General features: G+C 35.0%; 1 protein-coding gene across 1 annotated transcript; it reads left to right on the top strand.

The window, feature by feature from the left end:
• Positions 1 to 18: 18 nt before the first annotated feature.
• Positions 19 to 27,505, top strand: KIF27 (kinesin family member 27). The gene is made up of 18 exons (XM_087957855.1): positions 19 to 270; positions 945 to 1,344; positions 2,946 to 3,146; positions 4,175 to 5,145; positions 8,089 to 8,232; positions 8,469 to 8,669; positions 10,094 to 10,278; positions 12,003 to 12,136; positions 13,355 to 13,510; positions 13,899 to 14,104; positions 14,879 to 15,076; positions 15,738 to 15,845; positions 20,534 to 20,710; positions 21,596 to 21,811; positions 22,586 to 22,792; positions 23,295 to 23,493; positions 24,985 to 25,143; positions 26,979 to 27,505. Exons 2-18 carry the CDS (start codon positions 1,047 to 1,049, stop codon positions 27,407 to 27,409), a joined length of 4,191 nt encoding a protein of 1,396 aa, XP_087813981.1. The 5' UTR covers positions 19 to 270; positions 945 to 1,046; the 3' UTR covers positions 27,410 to 27,505.
• Positions 27,506 to 27,864: the final 359 nt, after the last annotated feature.

Genomic DNA, 27,864 nt, shown 5'->3' with positions numbered 1-27,864 from the left:
GCGCTCGGCGGGCCTATCAGACGAGGCTACGGCGGCGGTCTCAGGGAAGATGCTGGTACTTGTCAGCGGCGGGAGCGTTTCGTAGTTGCCTGGTGAACGAACGTAAACAAAAGACGGACGCAGTGGAGGAGGGGGTGCTACCGCTGTTGTTGGGGGCCAGCCTTGAAGTAGGAGTTTGAAGGTCCGCTGCAAGCTCGGCAAGGCAGCTGCTGCCTGACAAGCTGGTCCCGCCGCGAGCGAGTCCGTTTGGATCTTCCGCGGAAGCCTAACGTGAATAGCGCAAGCTACGCGGACGTACTCGGGAGGGAGGAAGCGCTCGGGGGAGCTTGAGCGTGTCGGAGAGATCGGGAGGAAAGGGATGGGGGGGGGTGGGGGTCTGAGTTAAAAAAAAAAACGGTTCAAAAAATCCTCTCATGTAGTAGCCACGCCTGTGATAATTTGTAGTGCGTGCTTGAATATAGCGGTTTTTAATGGTAATTTTTTTTTAAAAGAAAAAGATATTCCTGCACATAGGGAAAATATAGTACAAAATGGCATCACCAGGAGTTTCCACTATTTTAGTGATTCGTTTTAAGTCACGAAATGCCTGGCTTTGAAAAGTGCAAATCGTAGTTAAAATCTGAATACGTGAAACAGCAAACTGACAACAGCACCGTTGTAAATCATAAAATGAGATTAAGAGTTATGGTCATCTATAACTGACCAACTGTTAAAAGAAGCCCTCATTTCAGATGGGGCCCACTGAGTTTTAAGCTATTTTGGACATCCAGGTTACTACCACACTTCAATTAATCATTCTTCTTGGACAAGAAATACAGCCTTTCAGCAGTCACTATATACAAAGCTAAATCAATATTCCTAGTTCAATCAATGTTCCTAGATTTAGCATGTTTTTTTATTTCAAGGAAAGTAATCTCTAAAATGTTATTTTTTGCTTCCTATAGAATATCTTTTATTGTCAAATGTGGAAGACTGAGAATAGTTTGAAGAAAGAATTAAAGTAAGGTTGTGAATATTAAAATTAACAAATGCACATATAAACAGCAATGGAAGAAATTCCTGTTAAAGTGGCAGTACGAATAAGGCCTTTACTCTCAAAAGAAATACTTCACAATCATCAAGTATGTGTGAGATTAATCTCAAATACTCAGCAAATTATCATTGGAAAGGACCGTGTCTTCACTTTTGACTTTGTTTTTGGCAAGCATTCAACCCAAGATGAAGTCTATACAACATGTATTAAACCATTGGTAGCATCTTTGATAGAAGGATATAATGCTACAGTTTTTGCCTATGGACAGACAGGTTCTGGAAAGACTTACACTATTGGAGGAGGTCACATTGGTATGTTCTTCGTTATTTAACTATATGATCAAAAAATCACTGTAAAAGGAATAATAAGAGCAATCTTTTCACAAACTGAATATTTATTGATAATTGCTGTCCCTGACTCTTCATTTTAGAACAGGTTGGGACTAAAGGTTGGGTAATTCTATTAGTTTAATATGCAGCATGAAGATTACAGTAGTCTACCTAATATTTCCATACTAACTATTGGTCTAAAACATTTTAGCTTAAATGAACAAAATGTATTACAGATAATGTGGCATATTTCATTCTAGTTTCTGTCACATGTTTTCAGAGTAATCTTTTATAAAAGATTACTTTTATAAAAGATTACTTTTATAAAAGATTACTTTTATAAAAGATTACTCTCAATTCTTTCTAAGATACTAATTTTGAAATAGTTTACTTTACTTTATTGTCATTGCACCTCGTACAATGAAATCAAACACCCATCTTCAGTGCACATCATGACCATGAAAATAAACACCAACACACATCCTTCACACTTCACACTCCACACATTGAACCGAAAAACCCCGACACCACACCAACGCTGCACTATATAGTAGAATTCAACAGAGCTACTGCCCTGGGATAGAATAGCTATTGAATTTTTTAAAAGTCTCCAGTGTTGTCTTCTTTTGGCCAGTTTAGAGGTTCCATACAAATTTGTGAGAAGGGAAGCAAATTTAGGCTAAATACCCCATTATGTGGCCATATCACGAAAATTAACTCTAGAAAAAGGCTAAAACAACTGTACTTGAACTGAGATTGGTTATAATAAAAGAATCTTGAAACTCTTCTATACTTTCTCCTCCTTCTCATAGTTCAGTGAATAAGGTAAGCATCTGTCTGAGCAGTTCTAAATGTTATTTTTTTGTTCTGAACTTAAAAAATGCTTCAGTCCCTTTTGCCCAGTTAACAGTTCCTGCATATCTTTGTCGATATCATCTTCCTAACCACATGTTCTTCTTACCTATTTTACACATGGCAAATAAATTGGTTGATAAAGGAATTGCAGTGTTATTTTAAAATTATACTGTGACATTTTCCTTGTGAATAAAATTTTACATGTGACCAGAACACTAGGGGTGTTAACCAGCATCACACTGAAGTTATGAAGTACTTTTCTACCCCTCATTGTCGGGGACTGAGGGAGAAGGTGAGAATCCTCCCAAATGAGGAAATATGTCCTCTCCTTCAACCCACCATACCAAAATACGTCATAGTCCAGAGCTCCTCATCACAACTTTTTGAAGTATTTGTGGTGTTCTGGGAACTATCAGAATGAGAAAAGAAAATAGGTCTCTCTCAACACCCCCCCATGTGACACGGAGTATTTTCCTAGGTTTGTTTGGATTTTGCTTAGTCCTTTTTTTCCCTGTATTTTTATCTGTGATGGTATTACTTATTTATATGACCCTGACAATTGAATGTGTCATATGTGTGTGTATGTATGTATGTATGTATGTATGTATATCATATTGAGCTAAAAGACATTCAGATTCCTTTTACTTCATTTTCAGTATTGCTATTATATTTTGGAATCTGCATATTTCAGCTCTGTGTTTAGATTAAAACCTTTTTTCTCATTTTAGCATCAGTTGCAGAAGAAGAGAGAGGTATTATTCCACGGGCAATTCAAGAAATATTTCAGATTATTTCTGAAAACCATAATACTGATTTTGCAGTGAAAGTTTCATACATAGAAGTCTACAAAGAAGAACTCAGAGATCTCCTGGAACTAGAGACATCTATGAAAGACTTGCATATTAGAGAAGATGAAAAGGGCAATACAGGTAGAAATATAAATTTCAACTAAGTTTTTATTTGCTAATAATTTTGAAACATTTTTAAAAATGTATCTTCATATTTTCTATAGAAGTACCTCTACGATATTGTTAAGTTCCTTTTATTAAAGTTGAATTATTCAGAGGAAATTTTTATGTAATTTGTTCATTTCATTTTTATGTAATTTGTTCTTTAAATGTAATGTTTTAATAGCCCTTTTCAACATTTAATAACACTGTTATTAAACTGTCACTCATATCTAAAATAGCACCTTTCAGCAAAATTAATCTTTTTCCATCATTCTGCTTTAAAATATATATTTTAAAAATCAGGAAAATCCTTTAGAAAAGTGTACAGTTTAGCTGAATATTTCTAGAATAACAATGCATACATTTTCTTCAGATGTCCATTGTACTGCTATGAATATTTTTGCCCATTTAAAGCTGCTTTCCATTTGTTATCTCACTTAGGGGCACAGTGGGTCATCATAAAATATGAATTTTTCATACAGCTATATACGTGTAGTGGCGCACCCAAGAATTTCCCCTACCTAACTTCTATTGACACTGCAACCATTTTTTATGCAGTTGAATAGGTGTTAAAAATATTGTAAGAATAGTAGGTTAGATCAATAATTTGTTAAGCTCATTAGGGGTTATACTGACAGTCAGTGACTTTCCAGGATTTCTGATAGATTTCTTTCCAGTTCTACCTATGCTAGCAGATATTGATTGAGACTTTTTGCTTGCAAAGCATTTGTACTACACCTCAACTATTGGTTTGTAATCTACAACTAAATGTATGTTATACTACATACAAATACTAGTTCTTAAATACCAGTACGTAAGAGGCAAAGCATCTTTGTGATAATGTAACATACATTTTGATAAAAGCTTCTTTTGCTGCTTATTTTATAATATTGTATTTTATATGAATTCTTTCTTGCTTGAAAAATAACTGGATCGCCTATATATTTGTTAAAAACTGAATCTGTTTTGTTCTGAAAATGTTATATTTATAACCTTTATTCTTTAAGTAATTGTTGGTGCCAAAGACTGCCAAGTAGAAAGTACAGAAGAAGTGATGAGCCTGTTGGAAACGGGGAATGCTGCTAGACATACAGGGACAACCCAAATGAATGAGCATTCCAGCCGATCCCATGCTGTTTTTACCATCAGTGTCTGTCAACAACAGCAGCCTTTGCAGAAGGACAAAGAGGGTGCACAAAATTCACCTAAAAATTCAGGACAGCAGATCGCTTCTAAGTTCCACTTTGTAGATCTTGCTGGATCAGAAAGAGTTACAAAAACTGGCAACACTGGTGAAAGATTCAAAGAATCAATTCAGATCAACAGTGGCTTACTAGCCTTGGGAAATGTGATAAGTGCACTTGGAGACCCAAAGAGAAAAAACGTACACATTCCATACAGGGATGCTAAAATCACACGTATCCTTAAAGACTCTTTAGGAGGCAATGCAAAAACTGTCATGATAACATGTATTAGTCCATCTTCTTCTGATTTTGATGAATCATTAAATTCCATCAAGTATGCAAACAGAGCAAAAAATATTAGGAACAAACCTATTGTCAATTATAACCCAGACTGGGATCGTATAGATGAAATGGAGCTTGCCATTAAGTTGCTTCGGGAAGCCTTGCAAAACCAACAAACTAATGGACAGTCTTCTGGTAGCCAAGGGTCACAGGATTTATGCCAAGACAAAAACAGAATTCGTTGCCTTGAACAGCAGCTTGCTCAGTTTCAAATTGAAAGTTTTAATTTGCGAAATTGCATTGAAGAAGCTTATTTATTTCTTGTTGATTTAAAAAACATTGCCAACCTATCAAAAAATCATCTTGAAAAACTGCAAGAATGGATCCATGTAGCTCAGGAACTCAGGAGAGAGGCATCTATTCCCCAGGTAAACAGTGGAACAGTAGCCGACCAAGAAGGACCGTATCATATCACGATTCTTCAGCTTAAGAGAGAGCTAAAGAAATATCAGGTACTTATTGTAGATTTAATATAAGAGCCAATAAAAAGATTGTATACAGAAGTGTTATCTGCACATTATGAAATTCTTACCTACAGACATGTAATGCTACTTATAGATAATAGGAAATCTACTTCTAAATCACTAGAAATTGCTTCTAATAAGTAAATGTGTTAAAACTGCTTTGTCTTTTTTTTCCTTTTTAGTACAAATTTGAGTATGTATGAGAAAACTGCACGTATAGCTTTTATTTATTTTGAAAAGTTATATTGCCACCTATTTGCACGTGGTGACTCAAGGTGGCTTACAAGGACATAAAAACACCAAGAAATAAAAATAATAAAAAGAAAAATAATAAAATAATAATTCCCCACCCCAGCGACAACATACATTCATACTAGCTATTTAATGGGCTCCATCCCGCTCTGAGTTCCCCAGGCTGACTTGCAGAAGGCGTCTTAGGGCCTTCTGAAAGAGTATTAAAGTGGGAGGCCAAACTAATCTCTGCGGGGATGATGTTCCAGAGGGAGGGAGCCACCATGGAAAAGGCCATTGTTCTGGGTCCCGCAAGATCTATCTCCTTAGGGCAGTGGTGGGATTCAAATAATTTAACAACCGGTTCTCTGCCTTAATGATTCCTTCCAACAACCAGTTCACCAAACTGCTCAGAAACTTAACAACCGGTTCTCCCGATGTGGTGCGAACTGGCTGAATCCCATCACTGCCTTAGGGGACAGGACCTGCAGCATTCCTTGCCTCCCCACTCTAGTGGGTTGGGTAATGTAACTGACAAGAGATGGTCCCTCAGATAACCTGGTCCCAAACCATTAAGGGCTTTAAAGACAACTAGCATCTTGAATTGCACCCAAAAGCAAATTGGCAACCAGTGTGGTTCCTGCAAGAGAGGTGATACATGTACACACCAAGGTCTGCACAAAACCATGCAGGCCGCTGAATTTTGCACTAACTGGATCTTCCATTTCAGGCGCAGCCCCATGTAGAGCACGTTGCAATAGTTAAGATGGGAGGTAACTAAAGCATGAGTGACTGAATAGGAATTGTTGGTCCATGAAAGGGCTTAACTGGTGTACAAGCCGCAGTTGTGCAAAGGCCCTCCTGGCCACCTGCTCTTCAAGCAGGAGTCATGAGTCCAGGAGAACCCCCAAGATTATGCACAGGGTCTGTCTGGGGCCGTGCCACCCCATCCAAGACCAGTTTTAGAATGGGGTGTGTTAAACCTGCCAGGTAGTCTGTGCATCAGATTCTAGTTTGCACAAAACAACATGAGCATACTTGAGTTTTACTGGTTGCGCTTGTGGCTTGCTGGTCAAAATGTCCAAGGCTGATTGGTACTATCTTTATCATTAGCATATAACACTACATCTAGCAAAGGTATGACTAAGGATGATAATACTGGCATGGCAAACTCTCAGGCATATATTTCATCAGGAACTCATATGTTCAACCAAAACTCTAGTGATGTTAATAAACGTAATGGATTCCCTGGAATGGTAGGGTTTAAATATTCATATGATACATTCTACATTTTATCTGGCTCCTGGGAACTCTATAACAGTGTAACAATCTTACTTTAATCTGATACACACACTATGCATGACACTTGGCTTTTGCAGAGTAAAACCCAGCCTGAAAACCAATTCCCCCATTTTTTGGTTCAAACATCTGTTTTGTTACCTGACACATACAGGTAATTCTAGGGTTGTGTCCATTTGTTTAATGATCATTCAAAGGTATGGTGACCCTGAAAAAATAGATGTCCTCCAGGTTTGTTTCCTCATAACATCCCCACAATCATAGAAATCCCAGTTCTTGGGTTTGTTTCCTCACAACATCCCCACAATCATAGAAATCCCAGTTCTTGGGTACATGCAATTACTCACAATGAACTGCAGTTATATGTTCACCATTTGTAACCTTCCCTGCTGGCTTCACAAGCCAAGTCAGTGGGGAAGCTGGCAGAGAAGGTCACAAGTTGATCCTGCTTTTGTCCCATCTGCAGCACTCATTCCTGTTTGCACGTGACTTGCACCAGCCCATGCTAATCTTTCCCAGCTCACACATAGCCTACATCAACCCTTCCCTCGTTTCTCCCGTGGCACCCCCAAACTCTTTATCTGAGACACCACCACCCCCACTTCTCCCCCTGCATCTTGGAATTATGACAGCAAACAGGAATACTAATTTGTCATAATAACTCTACTGATATAAACTAGATTTAATAAATAAGATTTAGTTGTAGTTCCTCTTAATAGCCAAGTGGACTATAATTACGGAAAGTAATTAAATTAATTGAAAAGTTAATTGTTCTTTGGGTTATTTATTTACTTTTTCCCCATTTTTCCTTCTATTTGCCAGTTTCCAGATGGCAGATGTACTGTTCAATACCAAGCATTGTAGTGACACAAGAAAATAGACTTTAATTCTCCCCATTTCTGCTGCTACAAGGAAACATGTTTAGGAAGATTATTATGTAAGATGAAAGAGAAGTTTTCCATTAGTAACTTTCTGTACAACTGTTATTAATACTACACCATTCACAATTAGAATTCGATTTCCTTTCCAGTTATGGTAATTCTCTTTTTAGCTATCCCATCTCAAATTGTACATGAAATATGAGGAATGTTTTTTAATGTAATATTACTATTTGCAGGAATGATTTTAAGGAAACAATAGGGTACACATCATTCTTTCAAAAAGATCAAAATGTAAAAAGTGGCAAAGGCTTTTTAACTTCTTCATTGGTTTAAATTAAATACACTTAATTGTTTGAAACAATATGGGTTCATAATTTTTGCATATTATACTTGGATTATGTACAATAAAATATATACATTTAATACAATACAGTATTTACAACAGAATTACTGTATTTGCAGCAAATCTCACAATGCATTTCAATTTGTGGGCTTTTCATTTTATATGTTCTCTATTTAGCAGGCTCTTGCAACGGATGCAGAAGTCTTCAGTGAAAAAGAACTGGAAATAAAAATATTGCAAGATCAGATACAAAAGCTGATACAAGAAAATCGTGAATATCTGGAATCACTAAAGGAGGCACAGGATACAAATAGGTTACAGGTAATTTAGGTTTTCTGCAAGTAATTTAGGAAATATATAAATAATTATATCTTATAGATAATAGCTTAATAATAATAATTACAAGAAAATAATAAAAGAATATTACAACCTTAAATAGTTTGAGAACATTATAATTACGGTTATCAAGATTTATTCCTATGTAAGTTGAATCCAAATTTGGCTTTTAAGTTCTGCAATTCTGTAGTTTAATAAATGCAATTTTGTTTCATTTCAAGAATGAAAAAATGGTAGAGCAACGACTTATAATTAACCAGCTAAATGACAAATTGGAGAAAATGGCAAAGGCACCTGCTTCTAATGGTGCTTCTGGAGATGGACCAGCCGCGGTAATATCAGCTAAAAGACCCTATAGTGTTCCATTAACTAAAAGTTTGATGCAGATGAATAACATACCATTAAGATTGGATTCTCGAAAGGTATATATGAAAAAAAAATCTTTTTATTTATGTTTATTAATTACAAATTATTAATCATAGTTGAAGGGAACTGTGGTAACATGAATATAATGCTTTGATTTCCTCCATTTCTTCTATTTATATCTGGTGATTTTGATATTCCCATATTTGTTCCATATATATTTATTTATTTGTGTGTGTGTGTGTGTGTGTGTGTGTGTGAAGTTTTCGCGGGTATTTATATTTATGGTATTCAGCTTTGTTCGGGTATTTTCCCATGTCATTATAGTTCTTTTAAAGTTGTAGCGACGTTTCGGCAGAATCTCATCTGCCATCATCAGGCTTGTGTATTGAGTTTGGCTAGCACCAAATTTAAAACAGAAACAGCTGCAAAGCCTGACACACAGAAAAACCCAATACATATATATTCTATAGAAATAATTCTTGTTATTGGCAAGAAGAAAGGTGCTGCAGCCTATGACTACTCACTTGGAGATGCTTCAGGGCTCAATATTTTCACCCCCTCTGTTTAACATCTATAAGTTACTGAGCAAGGTCATTTGTCAGTTGTTGATGGTTTCCAATTGTAATTTCAATCCCGGGTGCCCAAGTGAGGTTGTCAGTGACTGAGGTTGAGAATCTGGATGGAGAGAAATACATTCAGCCTCAATCACAGCAAGACTGAGGGACTGTGGGTATTTAGGGCCCCAAATCCTAGATTTTTTCGATGTTTAGTCCTGGATGGTCCAGAATCAGTGAGATGGGTAGTAACGGACATTTTTGGCATTCTTATATAACAATAATGGTCCGTGAGGTCAACAGGTTGCCATTTGGCTTCCAGGTGAAATTCAAGAGGCTGGTTTCCACCTATGGCTTTCATGGCATAGGACCTGGCTATCTGACTATGATAGAATCTGTCTATCCTATACAACCGGCCTGCGAACATCTTCCAGGTTCCAGTGATCAAATAGTTTCATCAAACAGGCCTTTGGACTTTTTACCTGTTCTGTTATCCCTGCTCTGTGTAAAAGCATATCACTCGGAATTTCATATCCTGCCCCGACTTCATTTAAAAAGTCTCTGGAAACACTGCTTTCCCCCAGTCCTGGATTAGATGGTTGGTAATTGTCTTATGGATTTTTACTTAGTCTGAAAGTTTTCTCTTCTGGATGTACATTGCTTTTTGTTTTATAGTTCTTACTAATTTTAATGTTATACTCAGTCTTTATGGAGATGGACACATTTCTGATTTGACAAATAAATAAAAATAGCAACTAATATAGTTCTGATTATAAGGACAAACAAAGATGTAAATACAATAACTCATTCCAATCTGCTCCCCGAAAATGGGGATTTGATTCATATAAAGTTACATTATCCAGTGAGTAATTTTTAAACAGAACCTGGAATAAAAAATATTTAATTTTTAAAAACTTATTTAAAAGGTGCATACAAGCCCTCCGATGTATTCCTTAAGTAAAGTTATAGCTGGATTTCAGACCCGTAATCAGATCATGATGGAACACATAGAAGAACAAGATGAAGTCCTGCATTATTGCTTTTCTGATCACAGTGATGATGATGATGATGATGAAAACAGTGCCAAGGCTGGAAGGAAATTCAGATTTAGGTATGTTTTTGATCACATATGACCAATGTGATAATTAGAGCTTGTGGTATTTAATGTGTATATCTATTAGCTCATGCTATGAAAATATATTTAAATTTGAAAGAATAATTTTATAGAATACGGTAAGAAGCAGAACCAACAGTCAACAATGTTTTCTGTAACTTCTGGTGGGGAACCCTCAAAGGGCCCTCTTCTGCTGATCGAATAAAAGGAGGTTAGTAGAGATGGTCCCTCAGTTTGTCAAGTTCGAAGCTGGTTACAGTTTTAAAGATAAACACTAGCACTTTAAATTTTGTTTAGTAGGCAACTAGCAACCCCAGCAGATCCTTCAGTACAGGATCTTTATGATTTCTGTCCCCTGTATCATTTAGTAGCCTAGATATGACATTATTACCCCAATAATTGCAATTTTTGGATATTTACAAAGGTAACCCACCCAAACTACCGTGTTTCTCCAACAATACGCCCCTCCCAATAGGAAGATCCAGCATGTTTTCTAGGCATAAAATGAAATTAAGCCCCTCCCCAAAATTTGGGCCTAGTTTAAAACATGCAAAATTGGGGGAAGGGGGAAGGCAGGGGGAAGTAACTTGCTATTAGGAGTGCCCGGGCAGCTACCATCAGCAGCTCCTAACAGCCAGTCATGGTGGAGCACAGAGGAGCTCCCTTACCCCTCCCTTACCTGGGTCAGCACGGCGGCGCACGGTTCCCACCGCTGCTGCCGCTGTTATTGGAGACGGCGCTGGCGAGTGAGGGACAGCTGCAGCTCGGCCTGGGCGCTTGAATGCAGGAATGGGCTGCACACTCGGGACTTTGCAAACTTGCAAAGCCGGGGGCTGGAGCACCAAGGGTAGCAGCAGCAGGGTAGCCACAGAGCGTCACTCGGCTCTTCTCATGCCCACCCAGCCGCTCGAGATTAAACCAAAATGCGGCGCGCGGCGCTCCCAGGTACCTCAAAATGTTTTTTCCTGTTGTTACGGGACGGGGAAAAGCGGGAGCGACTCAGATGCTGTTGTTGGAGACGGCGCTGGTGCGCGGGGGGAATTAATTCACCCCGAAAAGACGTCCTAGCCATTTTTTCGGGGCTCAAAAAAAAAAAAAAAAAGGCCTGGCCTTATTTTGTGAGAAACACGGTACATTGCAGATTAGTTCCAGAATAGCTAAGTTGTATTTCTATAAAATGCAATACTCCTTATAAAACCGTGTCTTTGAATTCATCAATAAACAAGTTAACAAATGCGCCAAAAGAAAATAGTTATCACATTTTTATACTTGCAGCACTGTTTTGTTCATAAAACATTCTTTCACTGTAAAAATACCTACAATGACAGGTAGTCCTCAACTTATGACCATGAACCCATACTGCTCACTTTCTGTTGCTAAGCAAGACAGTTAAACGAGTTTTGCCCCATTTTACAAATTTTCTCGTGACAGTTGTTAAGTGAATAAATTAGTAACATGGTTGTTAAGCGAATCTGGCTTCCCCATTGACTTTGTCAGTTGCCAAGCATCTGAATTTTGATCTCACGATTATGGGGAAGTTACAATGATTGTAAGTGTGGAAAATAGTCATAAGTAACTTTTTTTTAGTGCCACTGTAACTTCGAAGGGTCACTAAACAAATGGTTGCAAGTCAAGGACTACCTGTAATACATTTGTCATCTCAAACTGTATTTGTATATTTTAATTTTTTTAAAAAAATGCTTGTTTTAATTTTTACTTAGACGTTCCTTGAACCGTACATGGACACGGAAGCAGGCTTCTTCTAACTATATAACTGAAGGAAAAGATGTACAACAACATGCCAGTTCAGAAATCGGAAATCTTTCATCAACAGAGGCTGTTACAGATAAAGAAGGTAAATTGATATACCATTATTACTGTGTCTTACGTAGTCCAAAGAATAAAATGGGAATGGGATTCTGGAAATATGGATTTGTATTCAAAGTAATGCATAATTAATTAATGAGGATGACATTTGTACAATAATACTTATATTAAATTTCATAGAATATACATATTTGCTCTTTTAATGTTTTAAATATTTATTAACTGAAATGCCTTTCAATGAAAATATTTTAAGCAAACAAGCTCTTTAAAAAACTAAGTGCATTCAAATATGTAATGAATAAGTTAACATGTCAGTAAAACTTTAAAAAGATATTAAAATATATTTTACTACACAGAGACTTAAACATGTAGCATTTTAAGTTTTGATCAATACATATGGAAAATTATTATGAATGCCAGCAAATGAGAATTAACATATTACAGGTGACATTTTGATATTATACACATCTCCATATTACTGCATGCTATTTTTGAACACTGTATTCACAAGTTTTAGTAAGTTTATCTTCATTGGCCAATGTACACACAATTAGTTTTCAAACTACACCTGTATATGAAATCCCCATTCATGCTGTATATGAAATCCCCATTCATATATTTGGTACATATACAGATGGTCCTTGACTTAAAACCACAATTGGGTCTAAAATTTCTGCTGTTAAGTGAGTCAGTTGTTAAGCGAATTTTGCCCCATTTAGGACCTTTCTTGCCACAATTGTTCAGTGAATCACTGCAATAGTTAAGTTAGTAACACAGTTGTTAAGCGGCTTCGTCATTGACTTGGCTTATGAGAAGGTTGCAGAAGGATGTGACCCCCCCTCGGACATTGCAACCGTCATAAATAGGAGTCAGTTGCCAAACATCTAAATTATGTTCCTGTGACCATGGGGATATTGGAACAATCATAAGTGTGAAAAATTGTTATCAGTCACTTTTTTCATTGCCATTGTAACTTCAAATGGTCACTAAACAAACTGTTGTAAGTCGAGGACTCCCTGTAGTTACGTTCATATATAATCACTTCTTTTCATAAGCTTTCTGTACTTAACAATATTTACTTAAAATAAAACCTTTTAAAAAAATTCTCTTCTACAGAAATACATTTCATTTTATAATACACTTAGCCTAGTTTTGTTCTGTTAGTCCCAAAACTGCTTCTATCTAACATTTTAGGCCTCTCTGAGAATATATTATGTATTCTTAAAACAGTATACTTTCTTTAAAGGTGTGGATATTGAATTTATCAAGAAAAGTCAGATAATAAATGTGCAAAAGTTAAAGAATTCAGAGCTAAAACTTATTGCTGCTAAGCAAAAAATGAACGAACTTACCCTTAATATCAGAATGAAAGAAGAACTCATTAAAGAATTGGTGAAAACAGGTAAATGTATTTTGTGACTTACAGTTTGAATATCAATATATAAAAGAAAAACCAAGTTTTATAATGATTGCTCCACAGTGAAAAAACAATTTTTTAAAGTCAGCCTAAAGTCAATGTACAGCATTTGTTAAGATTTAGTTTGTGAATTTTTATCTAAAAAGTTACATTAAATGATGTTGAGCCATTTATTTTAATTTTGTTGCCTATTCTACCTCCTGGGTTTTTTAAGAACAAAATATATTTACGAGGAGCCATCTTTAATATCACTTGAACATGTTTTTGAATTCTTTTTTGTAATATGTTAAATGGTTTTAAAAAATGATAATAGTAGCTACAATGCCAAAAGTCACAAATGAGATCTCCATTTTTAAAAATTATTATTTTTAAGGTAATGATGCTCGATCTGTAAGCCAGCAATATTCTTTGAAAATAACACAGCTGGAGCATGAAGCAGAGCAGGCTAAAATTGATTTAGCAGAAACACAAAAGCAATTGCAAGAACTGGAGAACAAGGAACTAAGGGACATTGCTGAAAAAGCCAGATTACAGAAAGAATTCAGAAAAAAGATGGATACAGCAAAACTGAAAGTTCAGGTATTTGTACTCGAGAAATTCATAAAAACCTGTGCATAATCTGTAAAAAGTACAAAATATCTCACCTAGTCTCTCAACTAGAGAATAGATACTTGATATTATAATTCATGAATCTTGCTAGGTTGGTGTGATATAGTAGAATAGATGTAATAGCCATGGCAACAAAGGGATTTAGAACATGAATTGGAGATCAGAAAACTACTTAATGGGAGGTGACTACAATGCTTTGTTCATTATCTGGCTCTCACCCAAATACAGTATGGATCTTTTCTCCAGAAATGTAGGTTTTTTTGCTCATTTGCCCTATGCTTTAATTCTTGTCCAAATAATTCTGTATATCATATGTAACCTATGTCAGGGTTCCAGCAATTGCCCTAATTAAATTATGAGTTGACAACATGGATATTAAGAAATATAAGCTATAAAAATTACTTAATTATGGAGTATTTCCAATAATAGATTTTGTTTTCAGAAAGTAATGTTCTCCACCTGTAAAAATCCTTGATATCTTAATGATGGACTCAATATTGTGCCAAGTACCAAGACATTAATATGATTTTTGTTTTATTTATATTTTGTGTCTTTTCTTTATAAAAAAATAGATATAGTTCACTTTTGTGTTGAAAATGCCCAAAGCTAGTCATATATGCAATGAACTATAAACAAGCAGCAAGTTAGTAAAATAGTCCAATTATAAAGCTAACCAAACAAAATAGTATTATATCAAGTAAGATAAGAGTAACTGATGAAATAAAATGTACTATGTGACTTTAGGTCATACAGAAAAAACAACAGGAAACTAAGAATCTAGCATCATTATCTACTCAGAATGAGAAACGTATATCAGAACTAGAACAGAATATTAATCACATGAAAAATCAACAAGCCCAATTACAGAAAAAATTGCAGGAAGAGAATGAAAAAAAGAAAATACTGGAAACAGGAATTCAGCATGGTCAATTGAAAATCAAGGTAAAAGATTTTATTTCATATGTAAATTATTACTGTGTTTAATGATAGTCTCATTCCACTTGATTATAATGCACAACTTTCACTTTTTCAGTGAATATTACATGTAGTTAATGTATAATTGTATGTGTAAACAGTTCCACAAAACTATACATTAACTGCATGTCATTATTTACCAAAGAGGGGTTTCAGAAATTATATATTACACTCAAGTTCCCAAAAAGTTCCTAGTTCAAATCATATTTCAATTCTGAATATACTTGAGACACCATATATTTTATTTCAATTCCAGGCTTTCAACAGTATTGTAAGTTGATATCAACTGTTGAGACTTGTAAAGATTACTTCTCTCTCTCTCTCTTTTTCTCCCTCCCTCCCTCCCTCCCTCTCTCTCTCTGTGTGTGTGCGCACACGCATGTGTACATTTGAGTCAGTCGTGACTCCTGGTGACTAGATGGGCAAATCCCTTCAGTATTCTTGGCAATATTTTTTATAAGTGGTTTTCCATTAGACTGCCCCACCGAGCAGGGTTTGTATCTACAGCTCATGATTTCCTCTTTTTTAGCATGGTGTCTTTAACTATTACACCAAATTGGGTATCAGATTATGTATAGAAAGTCTTAATCAATATACGTATATTTAATCATATATATTTTACTTACAGAAACTTCAACAAAAGACAGAACAGCAGGAGAAGATTCTAAAGCTAAAGGATGAAGAGATTGCTGCATTTAAAAAAAGAAACTCAACTGGGGCTCCTCAACAATTGCAGGCAATTGAAGTTTTGTGATGCTAGTCTGTTGAAATACTTTTGATAGCCTTGCTCTACTCTATCCATAACATGGGACTACTAAATGCCTTGAGTGCTGTAACTATTTATTTAGTATTTAATTTCTCTGACTTATACCTGGCTTTTCCCCTCTAAGAAGTATTTTAGCTAAAATTTAAAAAAAACAGAGAAAAGATAAAAGATTAACATTAGTAATGTAATAGAATGAGTTAACAATTAAAAGCTTGGCAAAATTTGGTATTGTTATGGCTTTTCTAAACTCTAAAGAGATTGTGGGTCTTTTAAATTGAAAGTGATACTCTGAATAAAAATGCTTCACTGATAAATCAAAGGAAATTATGAATTGGCGGGGGGGAGCAAACAAGATCTTATTTTCACCAGTCATAAGAGGTTGTGTGAATCATTTATAATGCAATCAACCTTTCCTCATTTATAGGATTACAGATAAATTTGTTTTCCATTTTAGCCCCTGCTCTGTATGATCTCCTAGAACTCTGTTATCTTATGGGGAAATTTTTATTTTTAACTAAGAACGTAGAGTAGTTCAAAAGTTTATTATGATTAGTGATACTATAAATTGCCTTTTCAGTAGCATGTGATGGATTCTTTTTGGGAGATGGCACAGACCTCAAAGAAAGAAGTAGTTTTGACTTAGTTTGTGAGGAAGATTTCTAATACAAAAATAGCATTTATTTTCTGACACAACTTAAAGTCTATCTTGTGTAATATCAGAGCTTAGTTAGTCTTGTCCTTAGTCACTCTGCCAGCTATGGTGTACAGAAAAACTTTTCTCCTTGGCCTAAACACTCTTCAGCCTCCCAGATAACTAATCTTTTGGTTGCCAGCTAGTGTGTTCTAGGTTTTTCAGCCAGGCATTCTTTATAACTGGTCAGAGCTGCTACTAGCATTTAGGCATTTCAGTTCTGGGTGGGGAACAAAAGTTTGTTTCCAATACAACCGCCATACAGCTGTTCCTGCCTCTTCTGCTGATCTTCTGAAAAAGATGCTACCTACAGGTAATCCTCGACTTACGACCACAGTTCAGCCCAACACTTCCATTGCTAAGCAAGACAGCTGTTAAATGAGTTGTGCCCCATTTTATGATTTTTCTGCCACAGTCATTATGCCAATCCCTGCAGTTGTTAAGTGAATCTGGCTTCCCACATTAACTTTGCTTGTCAGAAGCTAGCTAGGAAGGTTACAAATGGTGATCACATGACCTTGGGACAGTGCAGCTGTCATAAATATATGCCAATTGTCAAATGCCTGAATTTTGATTATGTGATCAGGAGGATGATATAACAATCATAATTGTGAAAACCAGTCATTAATCACTTTTTTCAGCACTGTTCTAACTTCAAATTGTCACTAAATGAATAGTTGAATGGTTCTAAGTCAAGGACTATCTGCATTTGAACTTCCAGTCTCCCTCTAAATGCTGGCTCTGGTCCCTCAGCTGGAGGACAAGCTATGCAACTCCCCGTTCCCTCTCTTCAGCACACACCAATGCAACGTTGGCTCTTGTTCCTTTTCTGTTCCCCCCTCCCCCAATGTTAAATGATGGGCAGCCTATAAATTTTATAAATAAATAATCTCACATCCCCCATATTTTTGTGATTGTTGCGATTATATCATGGGTATATAAATTTGCTGAGGTAACTGTCAACCATCCCTCAATAACCCCAACCCATTTGACAGCAAAACAAGTGCAAGTTAGCTCAAATAAGCAGGCATAATCATTTGATGTACAGAACTCAGAGGTGGGCAAAACTAAAAAGAGCCAAAGTAGATTCTATTCTCCCAGTGCATCCTGATTCAGAAGACTTTTTGTTTTGTATGAGAGGTATAGGCATGATCCAGATAATTTCTCAAAGAAAAAAAGGGAAAAAGGGAAGGAAAGGGTCTTGCAGGCTGCAGAAGGCTCTTCCACACAGCAATTTTAATTTATTTTTCTTAAAGAGTGATAAAGCATGAAAAATTAAAAAAAAAACAGCATCAAGGACAACCCCCACTTCCCCAGTAAAATCTACATCTATAGGAGTAAATTATTTTAAAAGGCATAGAGTTTGGAAGTGTATGTGATGGGATTCTTAACGTGCATACTATTTTGCAAATCACAAGATGTATTGATTTATCTGTCATTTTTTTTTTGAAACAAATTTTATTAATTTTTAAAGACAAACAAAACATAAACCTTGTAGACATTAAACCTCTTTCCCTTGTAAATTTTTACAAGGCAGATAATACATTATTTTATACAATGTGGTTTTAATATATCCCATTTCTACTTAAATATCTTTTAACACTCTCATTTCTTCTCTTTAAATTTAGTCATCCTATTCATATTTCCCTCTGTCTTGTTTACAATTATTCTCCTCCCGCTTTCCTCCAAGGTTTTATTAAATCTCAGATAAACATACACACACAAAACACATAAAGTAAAACTTCTTTTTCAAAAAAGTAGCTTGGCCCTGGATTACCTCTCTTTGTATGGACTTCAATTAAATTCATATTCATCTTATATGCCATTACCTATCTTAATTACCATTCTGTGTCTTCCTTATAACTTCTCCCCGCTTTCCACTCTTTTTAATTCTATTTTGTTTATTATCTTAATTTAAATCATTATATTTCTATCCTTTGTCCATTCTTTTCCAATTGTCTATTTATCTCATTCCCCATAATAAAATAAAAGAATTTCTCCTGAAATCACAAATCAAAGTATGATGCCTTTCCATCGCACCTCTAAATTAACATTTAAGGTAACACCAAGTTCCCTATCTGATTCTGCTTAGTACATACTACTTACAAAAAGAAAATAGTAAATCCATAACATAATTAAATATATAATTAAACATTAAATCTCTTAACATTCCAATTATCTATTTCTAAAACAAATATTACAATAATATATTCATACTAACATCCACACAATAGTCAATTAAAATCTATATTTAAACTAAGCATTTTAAACCTTCCTTTTAATATTTTATTAAATCTTAAATTCTACCATTATTAAACCTTTAATATTTTAGTCTTTACTCAAATCTTATAAAATTATAATTTTCTATTTCTAATACAAATACTACAATACTATCTTATGTACCTTGCAGAATCCTTTTAAAACAAAATTATATTACCCTTTATCCCTGAAAAACAATTTCTTTTTCGCATCTTGTTTCATGCCCTTGTGGCCTTTTCTCCCCTTCTTCCTCCCTGTCTTATCCCATCTGGTCTTTTTACCCCCCTTAACTTCCCCTCTCTGTTGTATTTCTCTTTCCTTTTGCTTTCTAGCCTTGTATTGATTTTGCATCTTATTTTTCACTTTCTTAGATATTTTTTTAAGTCTTATATCCTTTTTTTCCCCCTCTCTTTCTCCTTCCTTTCTTGATCAGCTCTGTGGGTTCGTTAAAGATGGCTTCTTCTTCTTCTTCTTCTTCCATCAGTTGTTGTGTTTGCTGATAAGTAGCAAGCGCCATTTCTAAAAAGCAAAAAATTTCTCCCACATCGTCTTTCTTTATTTTGCCATATTCCTCTCTCAGTTCATCAGCAGATAAAGTCATTGTAAATTCTCTTTTTCCCCCCTTCTTCTTCTTCTTAAAACAGCCAAAGATATTTCCAAGCTTAAAACAATTCCCAAAGTCCCAAAGTCATCAAACAATCCAAACAAAGCACAAAGTTCTTCCCTTCTTCCTGGGTTAATATCAGTTGCAAAGGGAGAAAAAAAAAGCCAATCTGTATTTCAAAATCTTATTGCAGTAACTTCTAATCTCCAAAATCTTCCAGGCATCTCCTTCAACAAAATCTTAATATAAATTTTCCTTTTGTCCTCTCCCTTCCCACTTATAACAAGAAGCTTTAAATTTTTACCTTTTGTAAAATAGTAGGATTTTCAGTATTCATTTGTTAATTCCATGTGGAAGGAGAGTAAACTTTCACTTTAAACACTTTCACTCGCCGCTTGCAAATCTCTTCTGGAAACAAAGTATCTTTCAAAAAAACCACCAAATCTTAGATTTCAAGGTATTAAATGTATCTTCTAGTCCCAGTTCAGCCAAAAAAAACTTCCGCTTCAAAACTTTCTCCTTCTTCCTCCAGCACGATCTTGTCCGGCTGCTGGCTTCTTTGTGGCGGCCATTGCTGACCGCCGCTGGACCGACTTGAGAAAAGGAGGTTGTGCCGGGTGGGGAAGGAGTCTGCGAACACCCCAACCCCCTGCCCGGATCCTCCCTGTCTTCGGTTGCCTATACGGGGCAACCTTATCCTCCAGACCCGTCTGGGTCGGAGGAACCAAGAACGGCTAGCGCGGCGGGGATCGCAGAGATCGCGAAACCCCGCCGCCTCCGAAGCCTAGCGAAACCGGAAGTCCGATTTATCTGTCATTTTTGATGTTATAACTTAAAAGGTTGTGGGGGGTTTTTAGTACATGGATGAATTACAGTTTTATGAGATATGTCATTTGACCTGACTAAATTAAATAGTCCTCTATGTACCATTGAGTTGATTGTGACTTACTTTTGGGTTGATGTCCATAACATTACACTATAAATGCCAGTTGGAAATTTTAACCCATTGAAAAATAAGCACTGTTTAAGCTAGTTTTAGTATTATAGTAATAAAATTAATATAATTGAGAAGCTAAATTTGTGTATCATTTCTGCTCAATGTAGAAATTAGAAGAGAAAAAGAAATGCTTAGATGAAGAATTAGAAAAGATTTTGCACCAACATCAAGAGTTAGCTGCTTTGGAGGAAGATTTAAAAAGAAGAGAAGCGATTATTTTAAAGAAGGAAACACTGATGCAGGAGAAAAGCCATTTGGAAATTAAAAAACTGAGATCCAGCCAGGTACTTTTTAATACTGTGGTATGCTAGGAATTGAAATTAGAAATTAGCACTCTGCACTTGCACTCAGCTTTCTGTGTCTTCGGTATAAAAATGTTTTAGCAATTTCAAATTAACTGATTTTGTAATGAAAAATATGGGATACATCTACTACTGAATGTTTTGTAATCATTTCTTTTGCTCTTTCTCCAATAGCCAATACATATCAAACCAACATAGAAAATATATTTTGTCACACTATATTCTGTTATCAAAATAGATGATATAGTTTTGGTACAAGCAGGATTTGTGTCATTCTTAGATTGGCTTTGCATTTGCATGCCTACACTTTTTATGTTGGGCAAAATAGTAAATTAACTTCTTGCTGTGCTATGATGCAAATGCAATTGCTATGAAAATGTTTTTGCAAGATGAATGCTGACATTTTAGGGTAGTTGCGATCCCATTGACAGGAACTCTTAACTTGTTCTATCTCCTTAGTTCTGCACTTTCCCCCTATAATGTTAAACTGTTAAGATATATGCTTTCCTTTCACTTATCTTTTAAATTGAGCAGAAACTCAGGCACAACATGGTAGATGCTCTTACCAGATGACCAGTTAAATTGAAATCACAAAAGAAGCTAAAGAAGTTGTGGTAAAATTATTAGTCATGATTTAAGAGAAATAAAATCTGGCCAAACACTATCTGCATCTAGCCTACATTATATTCATTGTATGTACTAATAATTCAGCCATGGATGGATGAAGATATCCTATGTGTCTAAAGCGTTTCCAGTAGAATATATTATATGAAGATTTATGCCATATTAAACGGGATAGTCTTTAAAGTGCCACATCTATCTTTAAAATTATTTCTTTTAATTTTATAATCTTTTGTGATTTCATAGGCTCTCAATGAAGATAGTTTGAAATTATCTTCCCGTCTAAGTATGTTAGATCAAGAACTTTGTGACAAAAATAAGCAGCTTCAAAGGAGTGCCACTGATGAACAAGGGAGGATTTTTGAAGAGGTTCAGGCTTTGCAAAAAGAAAGGGATCAGCTGTTGAAAAGAAGAAACAGTGTGGATGAGAAATTAAAGAATGGCAGAGTGTTATCAGCAGAAGTGAGTCATTATCTATTTGATAACTATTAGCTGCTGTTAATAGAAAAATCCAAATGCAATCAAATTAGTAGGTAAATTGTTAATATGTAGAGCTGGGATTTTTTTTTTAAAAAAAGAATCAAAGTATTTTGTTAAAACCTTTCAGAAGAAATTGAACAGTGAAAAGTACCTCCAGGAAAGATGCCCCCTTCTCTCATTTTCTGTATTTGTGTATTTTCTTCTCTGCTTCTAAAAAGCAGCAGCCCCTATCTGTTAAGGGATGTAGTTTTGTTAAATTAAGGAATGCAGTTTCATTAAACAAAGAGATAAGGGAAAGTTGTGAAAGATCATGTGATTATAGAGCCAAATGGGACTAAAGAATTAAGGATATTGAGAAAGAGGAAAAAAACCCTCACAATTTTTTACTTTCCTTTTCTGGATTATAACTTAAAAGAGAGAAATGTCTACCACTAAAAAAGTATCACAAAAAGCCACAGAAGAAGGAGAATTGGGGAACAGTGTTTTAAAATAGTGAAATAAATAAATAAATAAAGATCTCTCGATCTCTCTGTTTGCATACTTAATTCCATTATAGACAGAAGAGCCTTTTTCAAGCACAAAAGACAAAAAAATTGAGAATTGGCTCCTTTTCTATAGATGTTCATATACTGTTTCTGCTTTCCCTAAGAAGCATATGATAGACTTCTGAAGAACAGGAATTGTGTGATTAATTATTATTAATAGCCTTCAGATTTATTGTAATACATTTGACATTTCTGCTTTCTTTCTTCCTAGGAAGAGCATGCTTTATTCCAGCTTGAGGAAGGAATTGAAACCTTGGAAGCAGCCATTGCTTATAAAAACGAAAGCATACAAAACCATCAAAACTCAATCAGAGTATCATCACAGATCGTTACACATAGTGAAGCCAGTGTGATGGGAAAGTTGGTATCATTGTCTGCTACTGAACTGCGCGCAATTCTTTTTAAGTATTTTAACAAGGTTTGTCAGAATAGTGTTCAGAATGAAGATTCTGCCTGTTCTTTTTATTGGTACAAAGTTGCCATCTGATATACTTATCATGAATACAGGAGTTGTGCAAAAATAAAATCTGTATGAAAATACATAATACAAAAACTGATTATTTGTTTTTGGATTCTTACACTAGACACGGAGAAGATTTTTTTGCAACATTTACATTCTATTATTATTTGAATTTTAATTATAACACATATTTAAAAAGTAGCCATTCTGAGTGCATATACAGTATCATAAATCATTTTAAAATATTTTGTTTGTGGTAAATATTTGCTATAACTCTGACAGCAGCGAAACCTCTGATGTTTTTATAAACATACATTTCACAGCCCATTGGAATTAGATGATTTTATTAACAATTCCTGTTCAAGCTTACAAATTGATTCTTTAAAAATTATCCTAAGCGACAATGCATTAAATTTATATTCAAACAGACTTGTTCAAAGAAAATACTACTTATTTTTAGGTTGTTCGACTCCGTGAGAGTGAACATAAATTGCAAGTGCAGTCTGAAGAATTAAGAATGAGGGCAATGGAACAAGAAACTATAACAAGAGAACTTGAATTGGCAATTGAACATCTCATGCTGCAATGTGACAGGCGCCTCACCCTTCTACAGAAAGAACACGAACAAAAGATTCAGTTGATATTACTTCACTGTAAAGGTATTGGATCTTGTGTCTGGTTACAGTAGGAAATAGATCTCATCCAACAAGACAAGACCTTTATTAGAACCACTCAAAGAGAATGAAAATTTGATAGGTCCTAACTGGTCTGATGAATCTGAATTTTTCTGTATGTATCACAGAGCCTATATTTGCTCCTTACATTTGAAATATCAAAATTAATTTTAAATATATATGTACCATTTTCATATTTCCATGTAATGTGGGGTCTTCATTAGAGTCAATATATAAGATTAAATATTTGAATATTAATGTAAAATAGAAAATCTTAAAAATGCTGTTACTGCCCCAGCTTTCCCACAAATTACAATCAGAGCACCAGAGACAAAGAGTTATGAGACACTTATTATATTAGCTCTTGCTTTAAAATGTCAATTGTAATAAACTCAGGCAAACATGCTTTAATTATACATATTATTTTAACATACTCCATACATAACTAGACGAAAAAAATTGAAGATTGACTTCTTTCTTTTTCTGTGAACAGAAATTCATTCATTGGATGTTAGAACTGATAAAAAGGGGAGATAATTGTTTAAAAGCTCCACTTCTCCCAGTCTCATGTCAGTTATTCAGTAGCAGGGTCAGAATTAAGACCACAGGAAGAAAGGGAAAAAATTTTGAAGACCTCCTTTACCAGGATCTTGGTATCTACAATTTATCGAGAACATACCAGTAGTCTTTGACTTGTAACCACATTTGGGACCGGAGTTTTGATGGCTAGGCAATGCAGTCATCATGTGATTGACCCAATTTTATAACCATTTTACTTCAGTCATTAAGTGAATCACATGTTTAAGTGAAGCATGCAGTTGTTAAGCAAATCTGGCTTCCCTCATTGACTTTTCTTGTTGGAATGCAGATGAGAAAATCACAAATTGTGACCCGAAGGCATTGTAACTGTCGTAAATGTAAGTCAGTTGTTAGGTGCTTAAATTCTGCTCAGTGACCATGGGGGAAATGCCATGGTCAACTTTGAGAACAGGTCGTAAGTCACTTTTTTAGCACTGTAGTAGTAACTTTGAACCATTATTAAATGAATGGTTTTAAATCAAGGACTATCTGTATCTGGGTACAATATCCTCAGGTTCGTCTAGATGTGCCTTTTCCAACTTGATCTCATTATTGCTTAAAGAAGTAATTTTCAAACTTGTTACTGGCTGTCTGGCTGTCATTAAATTATTACTTTATGATAGGTGCAATTTTCTGCTTTTTTAAAACATTAATGACCACACTAATTTATTTTCTCACAAGTTCAATGAACTACTTTTTTGTTAGGTGTTTCAATTATGTTTTGTTTTCTTATCTAGGGTTATTCATTTTTCTATGGCTTTAAAATCATAGGGGTTCTTTTAAATATTTAAATGTATTTTTCACAAAGTTGGAGAAAAAATGCTAGCAAGATGCGCTTTGTTCAACATGTTGTAATAAAATGGAACATAGTAAAACAAATTTTTGCCTTTTTTTTAGACCAAGAAGGTGAAAATATTGCAGAAACTATTAAAGCCTATGAAGTTAAACTTCAGCAGTTGGAACGAGATTTGTTTTTTTATAAGAAAACCAGCCGAGAGTTAAAGAAGAAATTAAAGGATGTTGGAGAAGCAACACATCACTCTAAACAAAGTAAATGTATGAATATTAGAGCTAAAATCCTAATATAGCTAAAATTTAGTAGTAACTCACATTAAGAGAAAAGTTCCTATAAAGGTCTCTACCTATTATCTACCTATTATCTACTGATCCATCTATCTATCTAATTTAAGTATTTATTTATTTATTTATATTTATTTATTTATTTGATTTGTCAATCGCTTATACGATAATAGGTATAAGTATATACATAGTTACGAATACATGAAATGGGTACATATAAGAAAAATAAAAGAAACAATAGGACAGGGATGGTAGGCACATTGGTGCGCTTATGCACGCCCCCTACAGACCTCTTAGGAAAGGGGTGAGGTCAATAGTAGACAGCTTAAGGTTAAAGTTTTTGGGGTTTGGGGAAGAAACCACAGAGTCAGGTAGAGTATTCCAGACATTGACCACTCTGTTGCTGAAGTCGTATTTCCTGCAATCAAGTTTGGTACGGTTAACCTTGAGTTTGTATCTATTGTGTGCTCTTGTGTTGTTATGGTTGAAGCTGAAGTATTTATTGACAGGTAAGTCATTGCAATGTATGATTTTATATACCATACTTAGATTGGACCAAAGGCGGCATAGTTCTAGATTTTCTAGGTCTAGAATTTCAAGTCTGGTGGCATAAGGTATTCTACAACGAGTAGAGGAGTGGAGAACTCTTGTGAAATATTTCTCAACTTTCTCAACTGTGCTATTATCAGATATGTAATGTGGGTTCCAGACTGATGAGTTGTATTCGAGTATTGGTCTAGCAAATGTTTTGTATGCTCTAGTTAGTAGTGTGATATTACCAGGGAAAAAGCTACGTAAGATTAGGTTAACAACTCTTAACGTCTTTTTGGCTATGTAGTTACAGTGGGCTCTAGCACTTAGATCATTAGAGATGAGTATTCCAGTCCTTTACAGAGCTTGGATCAGCAACAAGGTCTTGACTATTCAGCTTGTATTTTATTTTCTGATTTTTTTTTGCCAATATGTAAGACAGAGCATTTATTTGTTGAGATTTGAAGTTGCCATTTGTTTGACCATTCTGATACATAGTCAAGATCTTTTTGACGGGTAGCAGTATTGTCTGTGGCATTGAACAGCTTTACGTCATCAGCGAAGAGAACGCAGTTGCTCTTAATATGATCACAGAGGTCATTTATGTAGAGTATGAAGAGAGTTGGTCCTAGAACACTGCCTTGGGGGACACCACTATTGACAGGTACAGAATTTGATAGGACACTCCCAATTTTGACCATTTGTTGTCTGTTTGACAGGAATGCTTCTATCCACCTATCTCATTCTGAGTGGAATTGGATTGCAATGTTATATTTGTAGGTTACAGACTGTATAGATTTATTTTACATCTGTTTTATTTATAATAGTTTTTAAATATACTTTATACTTCATTTTAAGGCAGAAGTTAAATTTTAATTTCCAGATAACAAATCAAGATTTCAGATAAGGAATTTTTAATTTTTGCAAATGCAATCTCTGGTTTTGATTTTAAATTCCCACTAATAAGTGTGTTTTGGAAAGACATGGAGGTATTGGCAGCATCTGAAAATTGAATGTTGTCTGACTCTCTCTGACACACACACAAATGAACACATCCCATTTCCACTAATGAAAGGTTCAAGTTTAGAGCCTTTTCCATAAATGAAAAGGTAATGCAAGATCCAAATGCCAATGTTCTTTATTAACTTTTAATTGCACAATCAGGTCATTTTACAGTAAAAGGGAACAATAGTTGGATCAACTAAAATTTGTAACAGTAAAAAACTGTAAATTACCTTTAAGCATTTAAGTTAATTGTTGCTTTGAATATTTCATTTTAGGTTATGCTTCTAATGATGGGATGATAAATCAAGAAGAAACAAGTATTTCTTTAGAAGAACACGGACAGAGACCCCAAACTGTAGGGAAATTAAAAGAAATAAACTGCATTGTAGGCGATATAGGAACACAGCAGACTTCACCAGAAACACTTGAAGAGGAAGTTGCAGAACCAGTACTCTCTACCTATAATAATCGTGTGGAGCCCACAGGGAAAGTACAACATTTCACGAAATCTCATTCACAACCCTTTACTCATTCACAGATAGGCAATCCAGTGACCCAGTTTCAAGGAATAACTCCAGTAAAATTTTCCCGTAAAGAATTACGCCATATCCCTGTTTCTGAGGTTTTATCAAGACGAGCTACTATAAATTCTATTGCTGCAGATTCCATTGAAATGTGTAGAAAATCTCATGACCATACTATGTAATTCAGATGACAATTCAGAAAGTAATTTTGCAGTTTCTTATTTTTCCACACTATTTCAGGAAGTTACAATGTTTGTATAAATTATTGTTAGCAGTTATTCTTCACCTTGGTCTTTCATTTTGCTTTAAAGAAATCTGATTCCTTTTTGGCACTGGCATGGTAGTATATACAGGAGAACAATTTTGTCTTTAAATATTTTTTTTACTTATTTTTATTAATATGGATTTTTATTCTTTCAGTACTGTGCAGCATTATACTGTTCTGCATAATACAGAGAACTGGTTCACACAATCCTAGTAGCATACTAATGAGAACAAAGAAAGCATAAATAACAAAGTACTCAATACCTTCCATGATTATGGAAAAAGCACCAAAGTGAAGAAAGGGCGAGCATTATATTTTTAATTGATAATTTTTAAATAAATCAATTGCCCTGATGCCCATATAGATATGGAC

The sequence above is a fragment of the Notechis scutatus genome, chromosome 2 (genome assembly GCF_049901735.1).
Source record: "Notechis scutatus isolate UNSWTSFEM ecotype Mainland chromosome 2, rNotScu1.2, whole genome shotgun sequence".
Classification (NCBI taxonomy): Eukaryota; Metazoa; Chordata; class Lepidosauria; order Squamata; family Elapidae; genus Notechis; species Notechis scutatus.
Note: the sequence above shows the minus strand (reverse complement) of the source record. Positions and strands in the feature narration are given on the sequence as shown.